The sequence below is a fragment of the Oncorhynchus kisutch genome, unplaced genomic scaffold, assembly GCF_002021735.2.
Source record: "Oncorhynchus kisutch isolate 150728-3 unplaced genomic scaffold, Okis_V2 Okis01b-Okis20b_hom, whole genome shotgun sequence".
Classification (NCBI taxonomy): domain Eukaryota; kingdom Metazoa; phylum Chordata; class Actinopteri; order Salmoniformes; family Salmonidae; genus Oncorhynchus; species Oncorhynchus kisutch.
This window is the reverse complement of record NW_022261978.1, coordinates 866,302-888,525: the sequence shown is the minus strand read 5'-3', so window position 1 is coordinate 888,525 and position 22,224 is coordinate 866,302. Positions and strand designations below refer to the sequence as shown.

The following is a 22,224-nucleotide window of genomic DNA, read 5'->3' as shown; positions in this document are numbered from 1 at the left end:
GACAGTTGCCGTGGCAACCCCTTACAGAACATAAAATTACCATTTATGTGAATCCATGTTTGGAAAGTTGCGAGAAGCGATACTGAGTTAGTTAGCTAGCTAGCTAGCTAGCTCCCAACTATTGGCCGGAAGCGCTTAACCAGAAGTCACGCACAAAAAAAACTAAACAGACCCGACCATATTTCTGTTGAGGTAAATAGGACACAATATGGATGATTGGAGGGTGTGGGTAATTCCGTCAGCCAGGGGATTCCCTTCCAGAACATTGAGAAATGGAACAATGTTGATGATTGATATAATACATCTCACAGTTAACAAGTTCATACCAAGCAGTGAGATTATTGTTTCATTTAAAGCCTTTGCCCTTACAAGAATAACAGTCCACCATTTTGTCAAACTAGTCATTAGAGAATCATAACATTATTGCATAGTGAGAATGTGATGTCATATAAAATGAGTGATATGGTCTCCAACATGGCGTGGCTTTGAGCCCCTAACTGTTGTCTGACCTTCCAGGTAGGGGAGTTTCTTTTGGGGGGCAGAGATGGGCTAGAGGTGGATGAGAGAGTGGAGACCCATGGAGGTGTACCTATTGCACATCTAACTGTTGTCTGATCTTCCCAGGTAGGAGGAGAGTGGAGATCCATGGAGGGGTACCGTTTACCCCCGACATCCCTAATGAGTCTGTGTTTGGGGATAGAGGGGAGCTAGGGGGTGGAGGCTGTGAGGCTAAATATGGGCACCCTGTCCTTTCGGCCACACCCACAGGAAGTATCACTAAATGACGTTGTCAAACAGATGCATGGACTGCATGATGTTCTCATCCTGGACAGGAGGCAGGAAGGGACAAAAAGCACAACGGTAAGAAGCAGTTGGAGAGAAGGTTTAAACAGTACAGAAGCAGTAACAGGTTCTTAAATAAATAACAAGTTGAAGATCCAATGTTAGTAAAATTAGCTTTATTGTTTCAATAACTTATGAAAGAGATTGGTGTGATTTTCCACATCTCATCATGTCATGGGGTTGTTCAATGACAGTCATTTGTTTAATCTATCACTAGATTATTTGATTTCAGAGAGACTAAAAGATATACAGTTGAAGTCGGAAGTGTAAATACACTTATGTTGGAGTCATTGAAACTCGTTTTTCAAACCACTCCACAAATCTCTTATTAACAAACTATAGTTTTGGCATGTCGGTTAGGACATCTACTTTGTGGATGACACAAGTAATTTTTCCAACAATTGTTTACAGACAGATTATTTCACTTATAATTCACTGTATCACAATTCCAGTGGGTCAGAAGTTTACCTACACTAAATGACTGAGCCTTTAAACAGCTTGGAAAATTCCAGAAAATGATGTTATGGCTTTAGAAGCTTCTGATAGGCCAATTTACATAATTTGAGTCAATTGGAGGTGTACCTGTGGATGTACTTCAAGCAATCATTTCTGATGAAAAAACACACATTTGTGGAAATAAACTTCACATTGTGACGTTTTAGATATGATTAAATCACGTCATAAATACTCATATCCTATAAAATTGAACACATGCACACACACACAAACAGGTACTCACACAGACACACACAGACAGACACAGACAACACTCACACACACCGACACACACAGACAGACACAAACACACAGACAGACACACACACACAGACACACAGACACACAAACCTTTTGACAAGACTCCAGAAACTCCTCAATGGTGACCACGCCATCTTTGTTCTTGTCCATTTTCTGCCAGAGTGAAACAGAGAAACAGTTGAATATGCTACTCTGATCCCTGGCCGTGACTCCGACGGGTGTCTCCGTGGGGATATGCAACAAACACATTTCCATTTCACACCACACACTGTACAGGTTACACACCTGCATCTGAAACAGGACAAATATAAGCAACCTCTATTTGACATTTTGGTTGTTCACAAAGTCAGAATGCAACAATAAGGAGGTTATGTCTAGAGCGTCCTTTTAAAACCCTTTGTGAAAAACAATGGATGTAGAATTAACTAACCCTGGGGCCTGGATTCAATTAGAAAACACTGGAGGTAGAATTATGTAACCCTGGGGCCTGGATTCAATTAGAAAACAGTGGAGGTAGAATTAACTGACCCTGGGGCCTGGATTCAATTAGAAAACACTGGAGGTAGAATTATGTAACCCTGGGGCCTGGATTCAATTAGAAAACACTGGAGGTAGAATTAACTGACCCTGGGGCCTGGATTCAATTAGAAAACACTGGAGGTAGAATTAACTAACCCTGGGGCCTGGATCAATTAGAAAACACTGGAGGTAGAATTATCTAACCCTGGGGCCTGGATTCAATTAGAAAACACTGGAGGTAGAATTATCTAACCCTGGGGCCTGGATTCAATTAGAAAACACTGGAGGTAGAATTAACTAACCCTGGGGCCTGGATTCAATTAGAAAACAGTGGAGGTAGAATTAACTAACCCTGGGGCCTGGATTCAATTAGAAAAACACTGGAGGTAGAATTATCTAACCCTGGGGCCTGGATTCAATTAGAAAACACTGGAGGTAGAATGAACTAACCCTGGGGCCTGGATTCAATTAGAAAACACTGGAGGTAGAATTAACTAACCCTGGGGGCCTGGATTCAATTAGAAAACACTGGAGGTAGAATGAACTAACCCTGGGGCCTGGATTCAATTAGAAAACACTGGAGGTAGAATTAACTAACCCTGGGGCCTGGATTCAATTAGAAAACACTGGAGGTAGAATGAACTAACCCTGGGGCCTGGATTCAATTAGAAAACACTGGAGGTAGAATTAACTAACCCTGGGGCCTGGATTCAATTAGAAAACACTGGGAGGTAGAATGAACTAACCCTGGGGCCTGGATTCAATGAGAAAACACTGGAGGTAATGTAATCTCCAGTAACGCAATAACATGGCCTTTAAAATGTGCTATTGTCTACAAGCGCAGTAGGATTGAATCAAGGTTTAGATCTGTGGTTAGGTGTTACCTGGAAGAAGTTGTTTATCTGATCCTAGATCTGTTGTTAATTGTTACCTAGAAGAAGTTGTTGATCTGATCCTAGATCTGTGGTTACTTGTGTTACCTGGAAGAAGTTGTTCATCTGATCCTAGATCTGTGGTTAGTTGTGTTACCTAGAAAAGTTGTTCATCTGATCCTAGATCTGTGGTTAGTTGTGTTACCTAGAAGAAGTTGTTCATCTGATCCTAGATCTGTGGTTAGTTGTGTTACCTAGAAGAAGTTGTTCATCTGATCCTAGATCTGTGGTTAGTTGTTACCTGGAAGAAGTTGTCGACATGCTCCTTGGGGGCGTCGTTCTGCATACAGGGGTACGTACATGTCCCCATCATGTCATAGATAGAGCTCATTATATCAGTCATCTCCTGAAACACACACACACACAGAGACACACAGAGACACATGCACGCACAAACATGCACACACACACGCACACATATTTGTGCTCACACACACAAACACGCACACACACAGAGGGAACGATGGGGGAATAGCTTAGAAGAGAAAACATATTTGCACACACACACACACATACATACAGTTGAAGTCGGAAGTTTACATACACTTATGTTGGAGTCATTAAAACTTGTTTGTCAACCACTCCACAAATTTCTTGTTAACAACTATAGTTTTGGCAAGCCAGTTAGGACATCTACTTTGTGCATGACACAAGCAATTTTTCCAACAATTGTTTACAGACAGATTATTTCACTTATAATACACTGTATTACAATTCCAGTGGGTCAGAAGTTCACCTACACTAAGTGCCTTTAAACAGCTCAGACATTTTCAGAAAATGATGTCATGGCTTTAGAAGCTTCTGACAGGCTAATTGACATCATTTGATTCAATAGGAGGTGTATCTGTGGATGTATTTCAAGGCCGACCTTCAGATTTAATGCATCTTTGCTTGACATCAGGGGAAAATCAAAAGAAATCAGCCAAGACCTCAGGAAAAAAATTGTAGACCTCCACAAGTTTGGTTCATCCTTAGGAGCAATTTCCAAACGCCTGAAGGTACCACGTTCATCTGTACAAACAATAGTACGCAAGTATAAACACCATGGGACCAGGCAGCCGTCATAACCGCTCAGGAAGGAGACGCGTTCTGTCTCCTAGAGATGTACGTAGTTTGGTGTGAAAAGTGCAAATCAATCCCAGAACAACAGCAAAGGACCTTGTGAAGATGCTGGAGGAAACAGGTACAAAAGTATCTATATGCACAGTAAAACGAGTCCTATATCGACATAATCTGAAAGGCCGCTTAGCAAGGAAGAAGCCACTGCTCCAAATCCGCCATAAAAAGCCAGACTAACGGTTTGCAACTGCATATGGGGACAAATATCATACTTTTTGGAGAAATGTCCTCTGGTCTGATGAAACAAAAAATAGAACTGTTTGGCCATAATGACCATCGTTATGTTTGGAGGAAAAAGGGGGAGGCTTGCAAGCCGAAGAACACCATCCCAACCATGAAACACGGGGGTGGCAGCATTATGTAGTGGGGGTGCTTTGCTGCAGGAGGGACTGGTGCACTTCACAAAATAGATGGCATCATGAGGACGGACAATTAGGTGGATATATTGAAGCAACATCTCAAGACATCAGTCAGGAAGTTAAATCTTGGTTGTAATTGGGTCTTCCAAATGGACAATGACCCCAAGCATACTTCCAAAGTTGTGGCAAAATGGCTTAAGGACAACAAAGTCAAGGTATTGGAGTGGCCATCACAAAGCCCTGACCTCAATCCCATAGAACATTTGTGGGCAGAACTGAAAAAGCGTGTGTGAGCAAGGAGGTCTTATAAACCTGACTCAGTTACACCAGCTCTGTCAGGAGGAATGGGACAAAATTCACCCAATGTATTGTGGGAAGCTTGTGGAAGGCGACCCGAAACGTTAGACCCAAGTTAAGCAATTTAAAGGCAATGCTACCAAATACTAATTGAGTGTATGTAAACTTCTGACCCACTGGGAATGTGATGAAAGAATTCAAAATCTGAAATAAATCATTCTCTATACTATTATTCTGACATTACACATTCTAAAAATAAAGTGGTGATCCTAACTGACCTAAGGCAGGGAATTTTTACTCAGATTAAATGTCAGGAATTGTGAAAATGGAGTTTAAATGTATTTGGCTAAGGTGTATGTAAACTTCCGACTTCAACTGTACATACATACACACACACACATCGTTCCATACCTCTTTGGTGATGAAGCCATCTTTGTTGAGGTCGTAGAGGTTAAAAGCCCAGTTGAGTTTCTCTGTGACAGAGCCTCTCAGGATGATTGACAGGCCTGTGACGAAGTCTTCGAAGCTCACCGTTCCATTCTTGTGGGTGTCAAACGCTTCAAACAGAAAATGAGCATAGGTGCTGGAGTCTGAATGGGGGGAAAGTGAAAGGGGGAAACCTAGTCAGTTGTACAACTGAATGCCTTCAACTGAAATGTGTCTTCAGCATTTAACCCAACCCCTCTGAATCAGAGAGGGGGCTGCCTTAATCGACATCCACGTCTTCGGCGATTTTGATCATAATTATGTTTTGTAAATCTCTAAAGTAAGATTTGGCGATATGTACATTGTTATGTCATTTGCTTTGTTATAACATTTGCTTTATTGGCATGACATAACAATGTACATATCGCCATAACCACTAGGGCGTCCTCCCCGAGAGAGAGAGAGAGAGAGAGAGAGAGAGAGAGAGAGAGAGAGAGAGAGAGAGAGAGAGAGAGAGAGAGAGAGAGAAGAGAGAGAGAGAGAGAGAGAGAGAGAGAGAGAGAGAGAGAGAGAGAGAGAGAGAGAGAGAGAGAGAGAGAGAGAGAGAGAGAGAGAGAGAGAGAGAGAGAGAAAGAGAAAGAGAAAGAGAAAGAGAGAGAGAGAGAGAGAGAGACAGAAAGAAGAGAGAGAGAGAGAGAGAGAGAGAGAGAGAGAGAGAGAGAGAGAGAGAGAGAGAGAGAGAGAGAGAGAGAGAGAGAGAGAGAGAGAGAGAGAGAAAGAGAAGAGAGAGAGAGAGAGAGAGAGAGAGAGAGAGACAGAAAGAAAGAAAGACATAGAAAAAGAGAAAAACTTACACAGGATTCCATGCACGGGTGCAGCACACACTTAGACACTCACCTCCCTGAGGAAAGAACTGGGAGTAGATTAACTTGAATGTCTCTTCATCCACCACACCACTAGGGCATTCCTATTGGACAATCAACAGAATGTTAGAACACACAGAGACAGAGAGACAGACAGACACCACTAGGGCATTCCTATTGGACAATCAACAGAATGTTAGAACACACAGAGACAGAGAGACAGACAGACACCACTAGGACATTCCTATTGGACAATCAACAGAATGTTAGAACACACAGAGACAGAGAGACAGACAGACACCACTAGGGCATTCCTATTGGACAATCAACAGAATGTTAGAACACACAGAGACAGAGAGACAGACAGACACCACTAGGGCATTCCTATTGGACAATCAACAGAATGTTAGAACACACAGAGACAGAGAGACAGACAGACACCACTAGGGCATTCCTATTGGACAATCAACATAATGTTAGAACACACAGAGACAGAGAGACAGACAGACACCACTAGGGCATTCCTATTGGACAATCAACAGAGACAGAGAGACAGACAGACACCACTAGGGCATTCCTATTGGATAATCAACAGAATGTTAGAACACACAGAGACAGATAGACAGACAGACACCACTAGGGCATTCCTATTGGACAATCAACATAATGTTAGAACACACAGAGACAGACACCACTAGGGCATTCCTATTGGACAATCAACAGAATGTTAGAACACACAGAGACAGAGAGACAGACAGACACCACTAGGGCATTCCTATTGGACAATCAACAGAATGTTAGAACACACAGAGACAGACACCACTAGGGCATTCCTATTGGACAATCAACATAATGTTAGAACACACAGAGACAGAGAGACAGACAGACACCACTAGGGCATTCCTATTGGACAATCAACAGAATGTTAGAACACACAGAGACAGAGAGACAGACAGACACCACTAGGGCATTCCTATTGGACAATCAACAGAATGTTAGAACACACAGAGACAGAGAGACAGACAGACACCACTAGGGCATTCCTATTGGACAATCAACAGAATGTTAGAACACACAGAGACAGAGAGACAGACAGACACCAATAGGGCATTCCTATTGGACAATCAACAGAATGTTAGAACACACAGAGACAAAGAGAGACAGACAGACACCACTAGGGCATTCCTATTGGACAATCAACATAATGTTAGAACACACAGAGACAGAGAGACAGACAGACACCACTAGGGCATTCCTATTGGACAATCAACAGAATGTTAGAACACACAGAGACAGAGAGACAGACAGACACCACTAGGACATTCCTATTGGACAATCAACAGAATGTTAGAACACACAGAGACAGAGAGACAGACAGACACCACTAGGGCATTCCTATTGGACAATCAACAGAATGTTAGAACACACAGAGACAGAGAGACAGACAGACACCACTAGGGCATTCCTATTGGACAATCAACAGAATGTTAGAACACACAGAGACAGAGAGACAGACAGACACCACTAGGGCATTCCTATTGGACAATCAACATAATGTTAGAACACACAGAGACAGAGAGACAGACAGACACCACTAGGGCATTCCTATTGGACAATCAACAGAGACAGAGAGACAGACAGACACCACTAGGGCATTCCTATTGGATAATCAACAGAATGTTAGAACACACAGAGACAGATAGACAGACAGACACCACTAGGGCATTCCTATTGGACAATCAACATAATGTTAGAACACACAGAGACAGACACCACTAGGGCATTCCTATTGGACAATCAACAGAATGTTAGAACACACAGAGACAGAGAGACAGACAGACACCACTAGGGCATTCCTATTGGACAATCAACAGAATGTTAGAACACACAGAGACAGACACCACTAGGGCATTCCTATTGGACAATCAACATAATGTTAGAACACACAGAGACAGAGAGACAGACAGACACCACTAGGGCATTCCTATTGGACAATCAACAGAATGTTAGAACACACAGAGACAGAGAGACAGACAGACACCACTAGGGCATTCCTATTGGACAATCAACAGAATGTTAGAACACACAGAGACAGAGAGACAGACAGACACCACTAGGGCATTCCTATTGGACAATCAACAGAATGTTAGAACACACAGAGACAGAGAGACAGACAGACACCACTAGGGCATTCCTATTGGACAATCAACAGAATGTTAGAACACACAGAGACAAAGAGAGACAGACAGACACCACTAGGGCATTCCTATTGGACAATCAACATAATGTTAGAACACACAGAGACAGAGAGACAGACAGACACCACTAGGGCATTCCTATTGGACAATCAACAGAGACAGAGAGACAGACAGACACCACTAGGGTATTCCTATTGGATAATCAACAGAATGTTAGAACACACAGAGACAGATAGACAGACAGACACCACTAGGGCAATCCTATTGGACAATCAACATAATGTTAGAACACACAAAGACAGACACCACTAGGGCATTCCTATTGGACAATCAACAGAATGTTAGAACACACAGAGACAGAGAGACAGACAGACACCACTAGGGCATTCCTATTGGACAATCAACAGAATGTTAGAACACACAGAGACAGAGAGACAGACAGACACCACTAGGGCATTCCTATTGGACAATCAACAGAATGTTAGAACACACAGAGACAGAGAGACAGACAGACACCACTAGGGCATTCCTATTGGACAATCAACAGAATGTTAGAACACACAGAGACAAAGAGAGACAGACAGACACCACTAGGGCATTCCTATTGGACAATCAACATAATGTTAGAACACACAGAGACAGAGAGACAGACAGACACCACTAGGGCATTCCTATTGGACAATCAACAGAGACAGAGAGACAGACAGACACCACTAGGGTATTCCTATTGGATAATCAACAGAATGTTAGAACACACAGAGACAGATAGACAGACAGACACCACTAGGGCAATCCTATTGGACAATCAACATAATGTTAGAACACACAAAGACAGACACCACTAGGGCATTCCTATTGGACAATCAACAGAATGTTAGAACACACAGAGACAGAGAGACAGACAGACACCACTAGGGCATTCCTATTGGACAATCAACAGAATGTTAGAACACACAGAGACAGAGAGAGACAGACAGACACCACTAGGGCATTCCTATTGGACAATCAACATAATGTTAGAACACACAGAGACAGAGAGACAGACAGACACCACTAGGGCATTCCTATTGGACAATCAACAGAGACAGAGAGACAGACAGACACCACTAGGGCATTCCTATTGGATAATCAACAGAATGTTAGAACACAGAGAGACAGATAGACAGACAGACACCACTAGGGCATTCCTATTGGACAATCAACAGAGACAGAGAGACAGACAGACACCACTAGGGCATTCCTATTGGATAATCAACAGAATGTTAGAACACACAGAGACAGATAGACAGACAGACACCACTAGGGCATTCCTATTGGACAATCAACATAATGTTAGAACACACAGAGACAGACACCACTAGGGCATTCCTATTGGACAATCAACAGAATGTTAGAACACACAGAGACAGAGAGACAGACAGACACCACTAGGGCATTCCTATTGGACAATCAACAGAATGTTAGAACACACAGAGACAGACACCACTAGGGCATTCCTATTGGACAATCAACAGAATGTTAGAACACACAGAGACAGAGAGACAGACAGACACCACTAGGGCATTCCTATTGGACAATCAACAGAATGTTAGAACACACAGAGACAGAGAGACAGACAGACACCACTAGGGCATTCCTATTGGACAATCAACAGAATGTTAGAACACACAGAGACAGACACCACTAGGGCATTCCTATTGGACAATCAACATAATGTTAGAACACACAGAGACAGAGAGACAGACAGACACCACTAGGGCATTCCTATTGGACAATCAACAGAATGTTAGAACACACAGAGACAGAGAGACAGACAGACACCACTAGGGCATTCCTATTGGACAATCAACAGAATGTTAGAACACACAGAGACAGAGAGACAGACAGACACCACTAGGGCATTCCTATTGGACAATCAACAGAATGTTAGAACACACAGAGACAGAGAGAGACAGACAGACACCACTAGGGCATTCCTATTGGACAATCAACAGAGACAGAGAGACAGACAGACACCACTAGGGCATTCCTATTGGATAATCAACAGAATGTTAGAACACACAGAGACAGATAGACAGACAGACACCACTAGGGCATTCCTATTGGACAATCAACAGAGACAGAGAGACAGACAGACACCACTAGGGCATTCCTATTGGACAATCAACAGAATGTTAGAACACACAGAGACAGAGAGACAGACAGACACCACTAGGGCATTCCTATTGGACAATCAACAGAATGTTAGAACACACAGAGACAGAGAGACAGACAGACACCACTAGGGCATTCCTATTGGACAATCAACAGAATGTTAGAACACACAGAGACAGAGAGACAGACAGACACCACTAGGGCATTCCTATTGGACAATCAACAGAATGTTAGAACACACAGAGACAAAGAGAAACAGACAGACACCACTAGGGCATTCCTATTGGACAATCAACATAATGTTAGAACACACAGAGACAGAGAGACAGACAGACACCACTAGGGCATTCCTATTGGACAATCAACAGAGACAGAGAGACAGACAGACACCACTAGGGTATTCCTATTGGATAATCAACAGAATGTTAGAACACACAGAGACAGATAGACAGACAGACACCACTAGGGCAATCCTATTGGACAATCAACATAATGTTAGAACACACAAAGACAGACACCACTAGGGCATTCCTATTGGACAATCAACAGAATGTTAGAACACACAGAGACAGAGAGACAGACAGACACCACTAGGGCATTCCTATTGGACAATCAACAGAATGTTAGAACACACAGAGACAGAGAGACAGACAGACACCACTAGGGCATTCCTATTGGACAATCAACAGAATGTTAGAACACACAGAGACAGAGAGACAGACAGACACCACTAGGGCATTCCTATTGGACAATCAACAGAATGTTAGAACACACAGAGACAAAGAGAGACAGACAGACACCACTAGGGCATTCCTATTGGACAATCAACATAATGTTAGAACACACAGAGACAGAGAGACAGACAGACACCACTAGGGCATTCCTATTGGACAATCAACAGAGACAGAGAGACAGACAGACACCACTAGGGTATTCCTATTGGATAATCAACAGAATGTTAGAACACACAGAGACAGATAGACAGACAGACACCACTAGGGCAATCCTATTGGACAATCAACATAATGTTAGAACACACAAAGACAGACACCACTAGGGCATTCCTATTGGACAATCAACAGAATGTTAGAACACACAGAGACAGAGAGACAGACAGACACCACTAGGGCATTCCTATTGGACAATCAACAGAATGTTAGAACACACAGAGACAGAGAGAGACAGACAGACACCACTAGGGCATTCCTATTGGACAATCAACATAATGTTAGAACACACAGAGACAGAGAGACAGACAGACACCACTAGGGCATTCCTATTGGACAATCAACAGAGACAGAGAGACAGACAGACACCACTAGGGCATTCCTATTGGATAATCAACAGAATGTTAGAACACAGAGAGACAGATAGACAGACAGACACCACTAGGGCATTCCTATTGGACAATCAACAGAGACAGAGAGACAGACAGACACCACTAGGGCATTCCTATTGGATAATCAACAGAATGTTAGAACACACAGAGACAGATAGACAGACAGACACCACTAGGGCATTCCTATTGGACAATCAACATAATGTTAGAACACACAGAGACAGACACCACTAGGGCATTCCTATTGGACAATCAACAGAATGTTAGAACACACAGAGACAGAGAGACAGACAGACACCACTAGGGCATTCCTATTGGACAATCAACAGAATGTTAGAACACACAGAGACAGACACCACTAGGGCATTCCTATTGGACAATCAACAGAATGTTAGAACACACAGAGACAGAGAGACAGACAGACACCACTAGGGCATTCCTATTGGACAATCAACAGAATGTTAGAACACACAGAGACAGAGAGACAGACAGACACCACTAGGGCATTCCTATTGGACAATCAACAGAATGTTAGAACACACAGAGACAGACACCACTAGGGCATTCCTATTGGACAATCAACATAATGTTAGAACACACAGAGACAGAGAGACAGACAGACACCACTAGGGCATTCCTATTGGACAATCAACAGAATGTTAGAACACACAGAGACAGAGAGACAGACAGACACCACTAGGGCATTCCTATTGGACAATCAACAGAATGTTAGAACACACAGAGACAGAGAGACAGACAGACACCACTAGGGCATTCCTATTGGACAATCAACAGAATGTTAGAACACACAGAGACAGAGAGAGACAGACAGACACCACTAGGGCATTCCTATTGGACAATCAACAGAGACAGAGAGACAGACAGACACCACTAGGGCATTCCTATTGGATAATCAACAGAATGTTAGAACACACAGAGACAGATAGACAGACAGACACCACTAGGGCATTCCTATTGGACAATCAACAGAGACAGAGAGACAGACAGACACCACTAGGGCATTCCTATTGGACAATCAACAGAATGTTAGAACACACAGAGACAGAGAGACAGACAGACACCACTAGGGCATTCCTATTGGACAATCAACAGAATGTTAGAACACACAGAGACAGAGAGACAGACAGACACCACTAGGGCATTCCTATTGGACAATCAACAGAATGTTAGAACACACAGAGACAGACACCACTAGGGCATTCCTATTGGACAATCAACATAATGTTAGAACACACAGAGACAGAGAGACAGACAGACACCACTAGGGCATTCCTATTGGACAATCAACAGAATGTTAGAACACACAGAGACAGAGAGACAGACAGACACCACTAGGGCATTCCTATTGGACAATCAACAGAATGTTAGAACACACAGAGACAGAGAGACAGACAGACACCACTAGGGCATTCCTATTGGACAATCAACAGAATGTTAGAACACACAGAGACAGAGAGAGACAGACAGACACCACTAGGGCATTCCTATTGGACAATCAACAGAGACAGAGAGACAGACAGACACCACTAGGGCATTCCTATTGGATAATCAACAGAATGTTAGAACACACAGAGACAGATAGACAGACAGACACCACTAGGGCATTCCTATTGGACAATCAACAGAGACAGAGAGACAGACAGACACCACTAGGGCATACCTATTGGACAATCAACATAATGTTAGAACACACAGAGACAGAGAGACAGACAGACACCACTAGGGCATTCCTATTGGACAATCAACAGAATGTTATGCTGCACCATTATACTGCTTGACAATATCTACAAATGTTATTTAGTGTAAATAAAGCAATCTGAATTGGAATGAGAGAGAGAGAGAGAGCGAGAGAGTCCTCAGGGACAGACGTACATTCTTGAAGCCCCTGTAGAGGATCTGTAGTTCTCTCCTGGTGAACTTAGTCTGTTGTAGTAGCTGGTCCAACCCCTCTGGTCTATAACACACTGTAGATAACTCTCCATCCTCCACTACACTGTCTGTAGGAGGGGAAGAGAGAGAGAAGGCATGGTGGTTATGCTCACACACACCCTATTGTGTGTGACTGTCTGTAGGAGGGGAAGAGAGAGAGAAGGCATGGTGGTTATGCTCACACACACCCTATTGTGTGTGAGAAAGAGGAAGAGAGAAGAAGAAGTGAAAGAGATAAAGATAGAAGAGAAGACAGTGATACTCAGTTCCCTGTTCCCAGTGGTGTAAAGTACTTCAGTTAAAATACTGTACTTTAAAGTACTGCTTAAGTCACTTTTGGGGGTATCTGTACTCTACTTTACTAATTCATATTTTTTACAACTTTTACTTCACTACAATCTTACAGAAAATAATGTACTTTTACCTCCATACATTTTCCCTGACACCCAAAACTACTCCTTAGATTTTCCCTGACACCCAAAACTACTCCTTAGATTTTCCCTGACACCCAAAACTACTCCTTAGATTTTCCCTGACACCCAAAACTACTCCTTAGATTTTCCCTGACACCCAAAACTACTCCTTAGATTTTCCCTGACACCCAAAACTACTCCTTAGATTTTCCCTGACACCCAAAACTACTCCTTACTTTTTCAATGCATAGCAGGATTGTCAATTGTCAAATTCACGCACTTATCAAGAGAACATCCCTGGTTATCCCTACTGCCTCTGATCTGGCGGACTCACTAAACGCTTTGTTTGTAACTGATGTCTGAGTGTTGGAGTGTCCCTGGCTATCTGTAAATAACTAGTGGTAATCATGTAACTGATGTCTGAGTGTTGGAGTGTCCCTGGCTATCAGTAAATAACTAGTGGTAATCATGTAACTGATGTCTGAGTGTTGGAGTGTCCCTGGCTATCTGTAAATAACTAGTGGTAATCATGTAACTGATGTCTGAGTGTTGGAGTGTCCCTGGCTATCAGTAAATAACTAGTGGTAATCATGTAACTGATGCCTGAGTGTTGGAGTGTCCCTGGCTATCAGTAAATAACTAGTGGTAATCATGTAACTGATGTCTGAGTGTTGGAGTGTCCCTGGCTATCAGTAAATAACTAGTGGTAATCATGTAACTGATGTCTGAGTGTTGGAGTGTCCCTGGCTATCAGTAGATAACTAGTGGTAGTCATGTAACTGATGTCTGAGTGTTGGAGTGTCCCTGGCTATCAGTAAATAACTAGTGGTAATCATGTAAATGATGTCTGAGTGTTGGAGTGTCCCTGGCTATCAGTAAATAACTAGTGGTAATCATGTAACTGATGTCTGAGTGTTGGAGTGTCCCTGGCTATCAGTAAATAACTAGTGGTAAACATGTAACTGATGTCTGTGTGTTGGAGTGTGTCCCTGGCTATCAGTAAATAACTAGTGGTAATCATGTAACTGATGTCTGAGTGTTGGAGTGTCCCTGGCTATCAGTAAATAACTAGTGGTAATCATGTAACTGATGTCTGAGTGTTGGAGTGTCCCTGGCTATCAGTAAATAACTAGTGGTAATCATGTAACTGATGTCTGAGTGTTGGAGTGTCCCTGGCTATCAGTAAATAACTAGTGGTAATCATGTAAATGATGTCTGAGTGTTGGAGTGTCCCTGGCTATCAGTAAATAACTAGTGGTAATCATGTAACTGATGTCTGAGTGTTGGAGTGTCCCTGGCTATCAGTAAATAACTAGTGGTAAACATGTAACTGATGTCTGTGTGTTGGAGTGTCCCTGGCTATCTGTAAATAACTAGTGGTAATCATGTAAATGATGTCTGAGTGTTGGAGTGTCCCTGGCTATCAGTAAATAACTAGTGGTAATCATGTAACTGATGTCTGTGTGTTGGAGTGTCCCTGGCTATCTGTAAATAACTAGTGGCAATCATGTAAATGATGTCTGAGTGTTGGAGTGTCCCTGGCTATCAGTAAATAACTAGCGGTAATCATGTAACTGATGTCTGAGTGTTGGAGTGTCCCTGGCTATCGGTAAATAACTAGCAGTAATCATGTAAATGATGTCTGAGTGTTGGAGTGTCCCTGGCTATCGGTAAATAACTAGCAGTAATCATGTAAATGATGGCTGAGTGTTGGAGTGTCCCTGGCTATAGGTAAATAACTAGCAGTAATCATGTAACTGATGTCTGAGTGTTGGAGTGTCCCTGGATATCAGTAAATAACTAGTGGTAATCATGTAACTGATGTCTGAGTGTTGGAGTGTCCCTGGCTATCAGTAAGAAACTAGTGGTAATCATGTAACTGATGTCTGAGTGTGTCCCTGGCTATCAGTAAATAACTAGTGGTAATCATGTAACTGATGTCTGAGTGTGTCCCTGGCTATAGGTAAATAACTAGCGGTAATCATGTAACTGATGTCTGAGTGTGTCCCTGGCTATAGGTAAATAACTAGCAGTAATCATGTAACTGATGTCTGAGTGTGTCCCTGGCTATCAGTAAATAACTAGTGGTAATCATGTAACTGATGTCTGAGTGTTGGAGTGTCCCTGGCTATAGGTAAATAACTAGTGGTAATCATGTAACTGATGTCTGAGTGTGTCCCTGGCTATAGGTAAATAACTAGCGGTAATCATGTAACTGATGTCTGAGTGTGTCCCTGGCTATAGGTAAATAACTAGCAGTAATCATGTAACTGATGTCTGAGTGTGTCCCTGGCTATCAGTAAATAACTAGCGGTAATCATGTAACTGAGGTCTGAGTGTGTCCCTGGCTATCTGTAAATAACTAGCGGTAATCATGTAACTGATGTCTGAGTGTTGGAGTGTCCCTGGCTATCAGTAAATAACTAGAGGTAATCATGTAACTGATGTCTGAGTGTGTCCCTGGCTATCAGTAAATAACTAGAGGTAATCATGTAACTGATGTCTTTGTGTTGGAGTGTCCCTGGCTATCTGTAAATAACTAGAGGTAATCATGTAACTGATGTCTGAGTGTGTCCCTGGCTAGCAGTAAATAACTAGCAGTAATCATGTAACTGATGTCTGAGTGTTGGAGTGTCCCTGGCTATCAGTAAATAACTAGTGGTAATCATGTAACTGATGTCTGAGTGTTGGAGTGTCCCTGGCTATCAGTAAGAAACTAGTGGTAATCATGTAACTGATGTCTGAGTGTGTCCCTGGCTATCAGTAAATAACTAGTGGTAATCATGTAACTGATGTCTGAGTGTGTCCCTGGCTATAGGTAAATAACTAGCGGTAATCATGTAACTGATGTCTGAGTGTGTCCCTGGCTATAGATAAATAACTAGCAGTAATCATGTAACTGATGGCTGAGTGTGTACCTGGCTATAGGTAAATAACTAGCAGTAATCATGTAACTGATGTCTGAGTGTTGGAGTGTCCCTGGCTATCTGTAAATAACTAGTGGTAATCATGTAACTGATGTCTGAGTGTTGGAGTGTCCCTGGCTATCAGTAAGAAACTAGTGGTAATCATGTAACTGATGTCTGAGTGTGTCCCTGGCTATCAGTAAATAACTAGTGGTAATCATGTAACTGATGTCTGAGTGTGTCCCTGGCTATAGGTAAATAACTAGCGGTAATCATGTAACTGATGTCTGAGTGTGTCCCTGGCTATAGGTAAATAACTAGCAGTAATCATGTAACTGATGTCTGAGTGTTGGAGTGTCCCTGGCTATCTGTAAATAACTAGCGGTAATCATGTGACTGATGTCTGAGTGTGTCCCTGGCTATAGGTAAATAACTAGCAGTAATCATGTAACTGATGTCTGAGTGTGTCCCTGGCTATCAGTAAATAACTAGTGGTAATCATGTAACTGATGTCTGAGTGTTGGAGTGTCCCTGGCTATAGGTAAATAACTAGTGGTAATCATGTAACTGATGTCTGAGTGTGTCCCTGGCTATAGGTAAATAACTAGCGGTAATCATGTAACTGATGTCTGAGTGTGTCCCTGGCTATAGGTAAATAACTAGCAGTAATCATGTAACTGATGTCTGAGTGTGTCCCTGGCTATCAGTAAATAACTAGCGGTAATCATGTAACTGATGTCTGAGTGTGTCCCTGGCTATCAGTAAATAACTAGTGGTAATCATGTAACTGATGTCTGAGTGTTGGAGTGTCCCTGGCTATCAGTAAGAAACTAGTGGTAATCATGTAACTGATGTCTGAGTGTGTCCCTGGCTATCAGTAAATAACTAGCGGTAATCATGTAACTGATGTCTGAGTGTGTCCCTGGCTATAGGTAAATAACTAGCAGTAATCATGTAACTGATGTCTGAGTGTTGGAGTGTCCCTGGCTATCTGTAAATAACTAGTGGTAATCATGTAACTGATGTCTGAGTGTTGGAGTGTCCCTGGCTATCAGTAAGAAACTAGTGGTAATCATGTAACTGATGTCTGAGTGTGTCCCTGGCTATCAGTAAATAACTAGTGGTAATCATGTAACTGATGTCTGAGTGTGTCCCTGGCTATAGGTAAATAACTAGCGGTAATCATGTAACTGATGTCTGAGTGTGTCCCTGGCTATAGGTAAATAATTAGCAGTAATCATGTAACTGATGTCTGAGTGTGTCCCTGGCTATAGGTAAATAACTAGCAGTAATCATGTAACTGATGTCTGAGTGTTGGAGTGTCCCTGGCTATCTGTAAATAACTAGCGGTAATCATGTAACTGATGTCTGAGTGTGTCCCTGGCTATCAGTAAATAACTAGTGGTAATCATGTAACTGATGTCTGAGTGTTGGAGTGTCCCTGGCTATAGGTAAATAACTAGTGGTAATCATGTAACTGATGTCTGAGTGTGTCCCTGGCTATAGGTAAATAACTAGCGGTAATCATGTAACTGATGTCTGAGTGTGTCCCTGGCTATAGGTAAATAACTAGCAGTAATCATGTAACTGATGTCTGAGTGTTTCCCTGGCTATCAGTAAATAACTAGCGGTAATCATGTAACTGATGTCTGAGTGTGTCCCTGGCTATCAGTAAATAACTAGCAGTAATCATGTAACTGATGTCTGAGTGTTGGAGTGTCCCTGGCTATCAGTAAATAACTAGTGGTAATCATGTAACTGATGTCTGAGTGTTGGAGTGTCCCTGGCTATCAGTAAGAAACTAGTGGTAATCATGTAACTGATGTCTGAGTGTGTCCCTGGCTATCAGTAAATAACTAGTGGTAATCATGTAACTGATGTCTGAGTGTGTCCCTGGCTATAGGTAAATAACTAGCAGTAATCATGTAACTGATGTCTGAGTGTGTCCCTGGCTATAGGTAAATAACTAGCGGTAATCATGTAACTGATGTCTGAGTGTGTCCCTGGCTATAGGTAAATAACTAGCAGTAATCATGTAACTGATGTCTGAGTGTTGGAGTGTCCCTGGCTATCTGTAAATAACTAGCGGTAATCATGTAACTGATGTCTGAGTGTGTCCCTGGCTATAGGTAAATAACTAGCAGTAATCATGTAACTGATGTCTGAGTGTGTCCCTGGCTATCAGTAAATAACTAGTGGTAATCATGTAACTGATGTCTGAGTGTTGGAGTGTCCCTGGCTATAGGTAAATAACTAGTGGTAATCATGTAACTGATGTCTGAGTGTGTCCCTGGCTATAGGTAAATAACTAGCGGTAATCATGTAACTGATGTCTGAGTGTGTCCCTGGCTATAGGTAAATAACTAGCAGTAATCATGTAACTGATGTCTGAGTGTGTCCCTGGCTATCAGTAAATAACTAGCGGTAATCATGTAACTGATGTCTGAGTGTGTCCCTGGCTATCAGTAAATAACTAGCAGTAATCATGTAACTGATGTCTGAGTGTTGGAGTGTCCCTGGCTATCAGTAAATAACTAGTGGTAATCATGTAACTGATGTCTGAGTGTTGGAGTGTCCCTGGCTATCAGTAAGAAACTAGTGGTAATCATGTAACTGATGTCTGAGTGTGTCCCTGGCTATCAGTAAATAACTACTGGTAATCATGTAACTGATGTCTGAGTGTGTCCCTGGCTATAGGTAAATAACTAGCGGTAATCATGTAACTGATGTCTGAGTGTGTCCCTGGCTATAGGTAAATAACTAGCAGTAATCATGTAACTGATGTCTGAGTGTGTCCCTGGCAATAGGTAAATAACTAGCAGTAATCATGTAACTGATGTCTGAGTGTTGGAGTGTCCCTGGCTATCTGTAAATAACTAGTGGTAATCATGTAACTAATGTCTGAGTGTTGGAGTGTCCCTGGCTATCAGTAAGAAACTAGTGGTAATCATGTAACTGATGTCTGAGTGTGTCCCTGGCTATCAGTAAATAACTAGTGGTAATCATGTAACTGATGTCTGAGTGTGTCCCTGGCTATAGGTAAATAACTAGCGGTAATCATGTAACTGATGTCTGAGTGTGTCCCTGGCTATAGGTAAATAATTAGCAGTAATCATGTAACTGATGTCTGAGTGTGTCCCTGGCTATAGGTAAATAACTAGCAGTAATCATGTAACTGATGTCTGAGTGTTGGAGTGTCCCTGGCTATCTGTAAATAACTAGCGGTAATCATGTAACTGATGTCTGAGTGTGTCCCTGGCTATCAGTAAATAACTAGTGGTAATCATGTAACTGATGTCTGAGTGTTGGAGTGTCCCTGGCTATAGGTATATAACTAGTGGTAATCATGTAACTGATGTCTGAGTGTGTCCCTGGCTATAGGTAAATAACTAGCGGTAATCATGTAACTGATGTCTGAGTGTGTCCCTGGCTATAGGTAAATAACTAGCAGTAATCATGTAACTGATGTCTGAGTGTTTCCCTGGCTATCAGTAAATAACTAGCGGTAATCATGTAACTGATGTCTGAGTGTGTCCCTGGCTATCAGTAAATAACTAGCAGTAATCATGTAACTGATGTCTGAGTGTTGGAGTGTCCCTGGCTATCAGTAAATAACTAGTGGTAATCATGTAACTGATGTCTGAGTGTTGGAGTGTCCCTGGCTATCAGTAAGAAACTAGTGGTAATCATGTAACTGATGTCTGAGTGTGTCCCTGGCTATCAGTAAATAACTAGTGGTAATCATGTAACTGATGTCTGAGTGTGTCCCTGGCTATAGGTAAATAACTAGCGGTAATCATGTAACTGATGTCTGAGTGTGTCCCTGGCTATAGGTAAATAACTAGCAGTAATCATGTAACTGATGTCTGAGTGTGTCCCTGGCTATAGGTAAATAACTAGCAGTAATCATGTAACTGATGTCTGAGTGTGTCCCTGGCTATCAGTAAATAACTAGTGGTAATCATGTAACTGATGTCTGAGTGTTGGAGTGTCCCTGGCTATAGGTAAATAACTAGTGGTAATCATGTAACTGATGTCTGAGTGTGTCCCTGGCTATAGGTAAATAACTAGCGGTAATCATGTAACTGATGTCTGAGTGTGTCCCTGGCTATCAGTAAATAACTAGTGGTAATCATGTAACTGATGTCTGAGTGTTGGAGTGTCCCTGGCTATAGGTAAATAACTAGTGGTAATCATGTAACTGATGTCTGAGTGTGTCCCTGGCTATAGGTAAATAACTAGCGGTAATCATGTAACTGATGTCTGAGTGTGTCCCTGGCTATAGGTAAATAACTAGCAGTAATCATGTAACTGATGTCTGAGTGTTGGAGTGTCCCTGGCTATCTGTAAATAACTAGCGGTAATCATGTAACTGATGTCTGAGTGTGTCCCTGGCTATAGGTAAATAACTAGCAGTAATCATGTAACTGATGTCTGAGTGTGTCCCTGGCTATCAGTAAATAACTAGTGGTAATCATGTAACTGATGTCTGAGTGTTGGAGTGTCCCTGGCTATAGGTAAATAACTAGTGGTAATCATGTAACTGATGTCTGAGTGTGTCCCTGGCTATAGGTAAATAACTAGCGGTAATCATGTAACTGATGTCTGAGTGTGTCCCTGGCTATAGGTAAATAACTAGCAGTAATCATGTAACTGATGTCTGAGTGTGTCCCTGGCTATCAGTAAATAACTAGCGGTAATCATGTAACTGATGTCTGAGTGTGTCCCTGGCTATCAGTAAATAACTAGCAGTAATCATGTAACTGATGTCTGAGTGTTGGAGTGTCCCTGGCTATCAGTAAATAACTAGTGGTAATCATGTAACTGATGTCTGAGTGTTGGAGTGTCCCTGGCTATCAGTAAGAAACTAGTGGTAATCATGTAACTGATGTCTGAGTGTGTCCCTGGCTATCAGTAAATAACTACTGGTAATCATGTAACTGATGTCTGAGTGTGTCCCTGGCTATAGGTAAATAACTAGCGGTAATCATGTAACTGATGTCTGAGTGTGTCCCTGGCTATAGGTAAATAACTAGCAGTAATCATGTAACTGATGTCTGAGTGTGTCCCTGGCTATAGGTAAATAACTAGCAGTAATCATGTAACTGATGTCTGAGTGTTGGAGTGTCCCTGGCTATCTGTAAATAACT

The 22,224-nt window shown here is 42.2% G+C and overlaps 1 protein-coding gene across 1 annotated transcript in view; it reads right to left on the bottom strand.

Moving 5' to 3' along the window:
• Positions 1–716: 716 nt before the first annotated feature.
• The window catches only part of LOC116358813 (Kv channel-interacting protein 2), a 70,257-nt gene continuing 48,749 nt past the window's right edge, over positions 717–22,224 (bottom strand). The window contains exons 2-7 of the mRNA XM_031811044.1: positions 13,699–13,874; positions 6,149–6,218; positions 5,237–5,415; positions 3,292–3,396; positions 1,690–1,752; positions 717–825 (exon numbers count right to left, since the gene is read on the bottom strand). Coding sequence (XP_031666904.1) covers positions 778–825; positions 1,690–1,752; positions 3,292–3,396; positions 5,237–5,415; positions 6,149–6,218; positions 13,699–13,874 — 641 coding nt within the window. The 3' untranslated portion in view covers positions 717–777. The remainder of the gene's footprint in view (positions 826–1,689; positions 1,753–3,291; positions 3,397–5,236; positions 5,416–6,148; positions 6,219–13,698; positions 13,875–22,224) is intronic.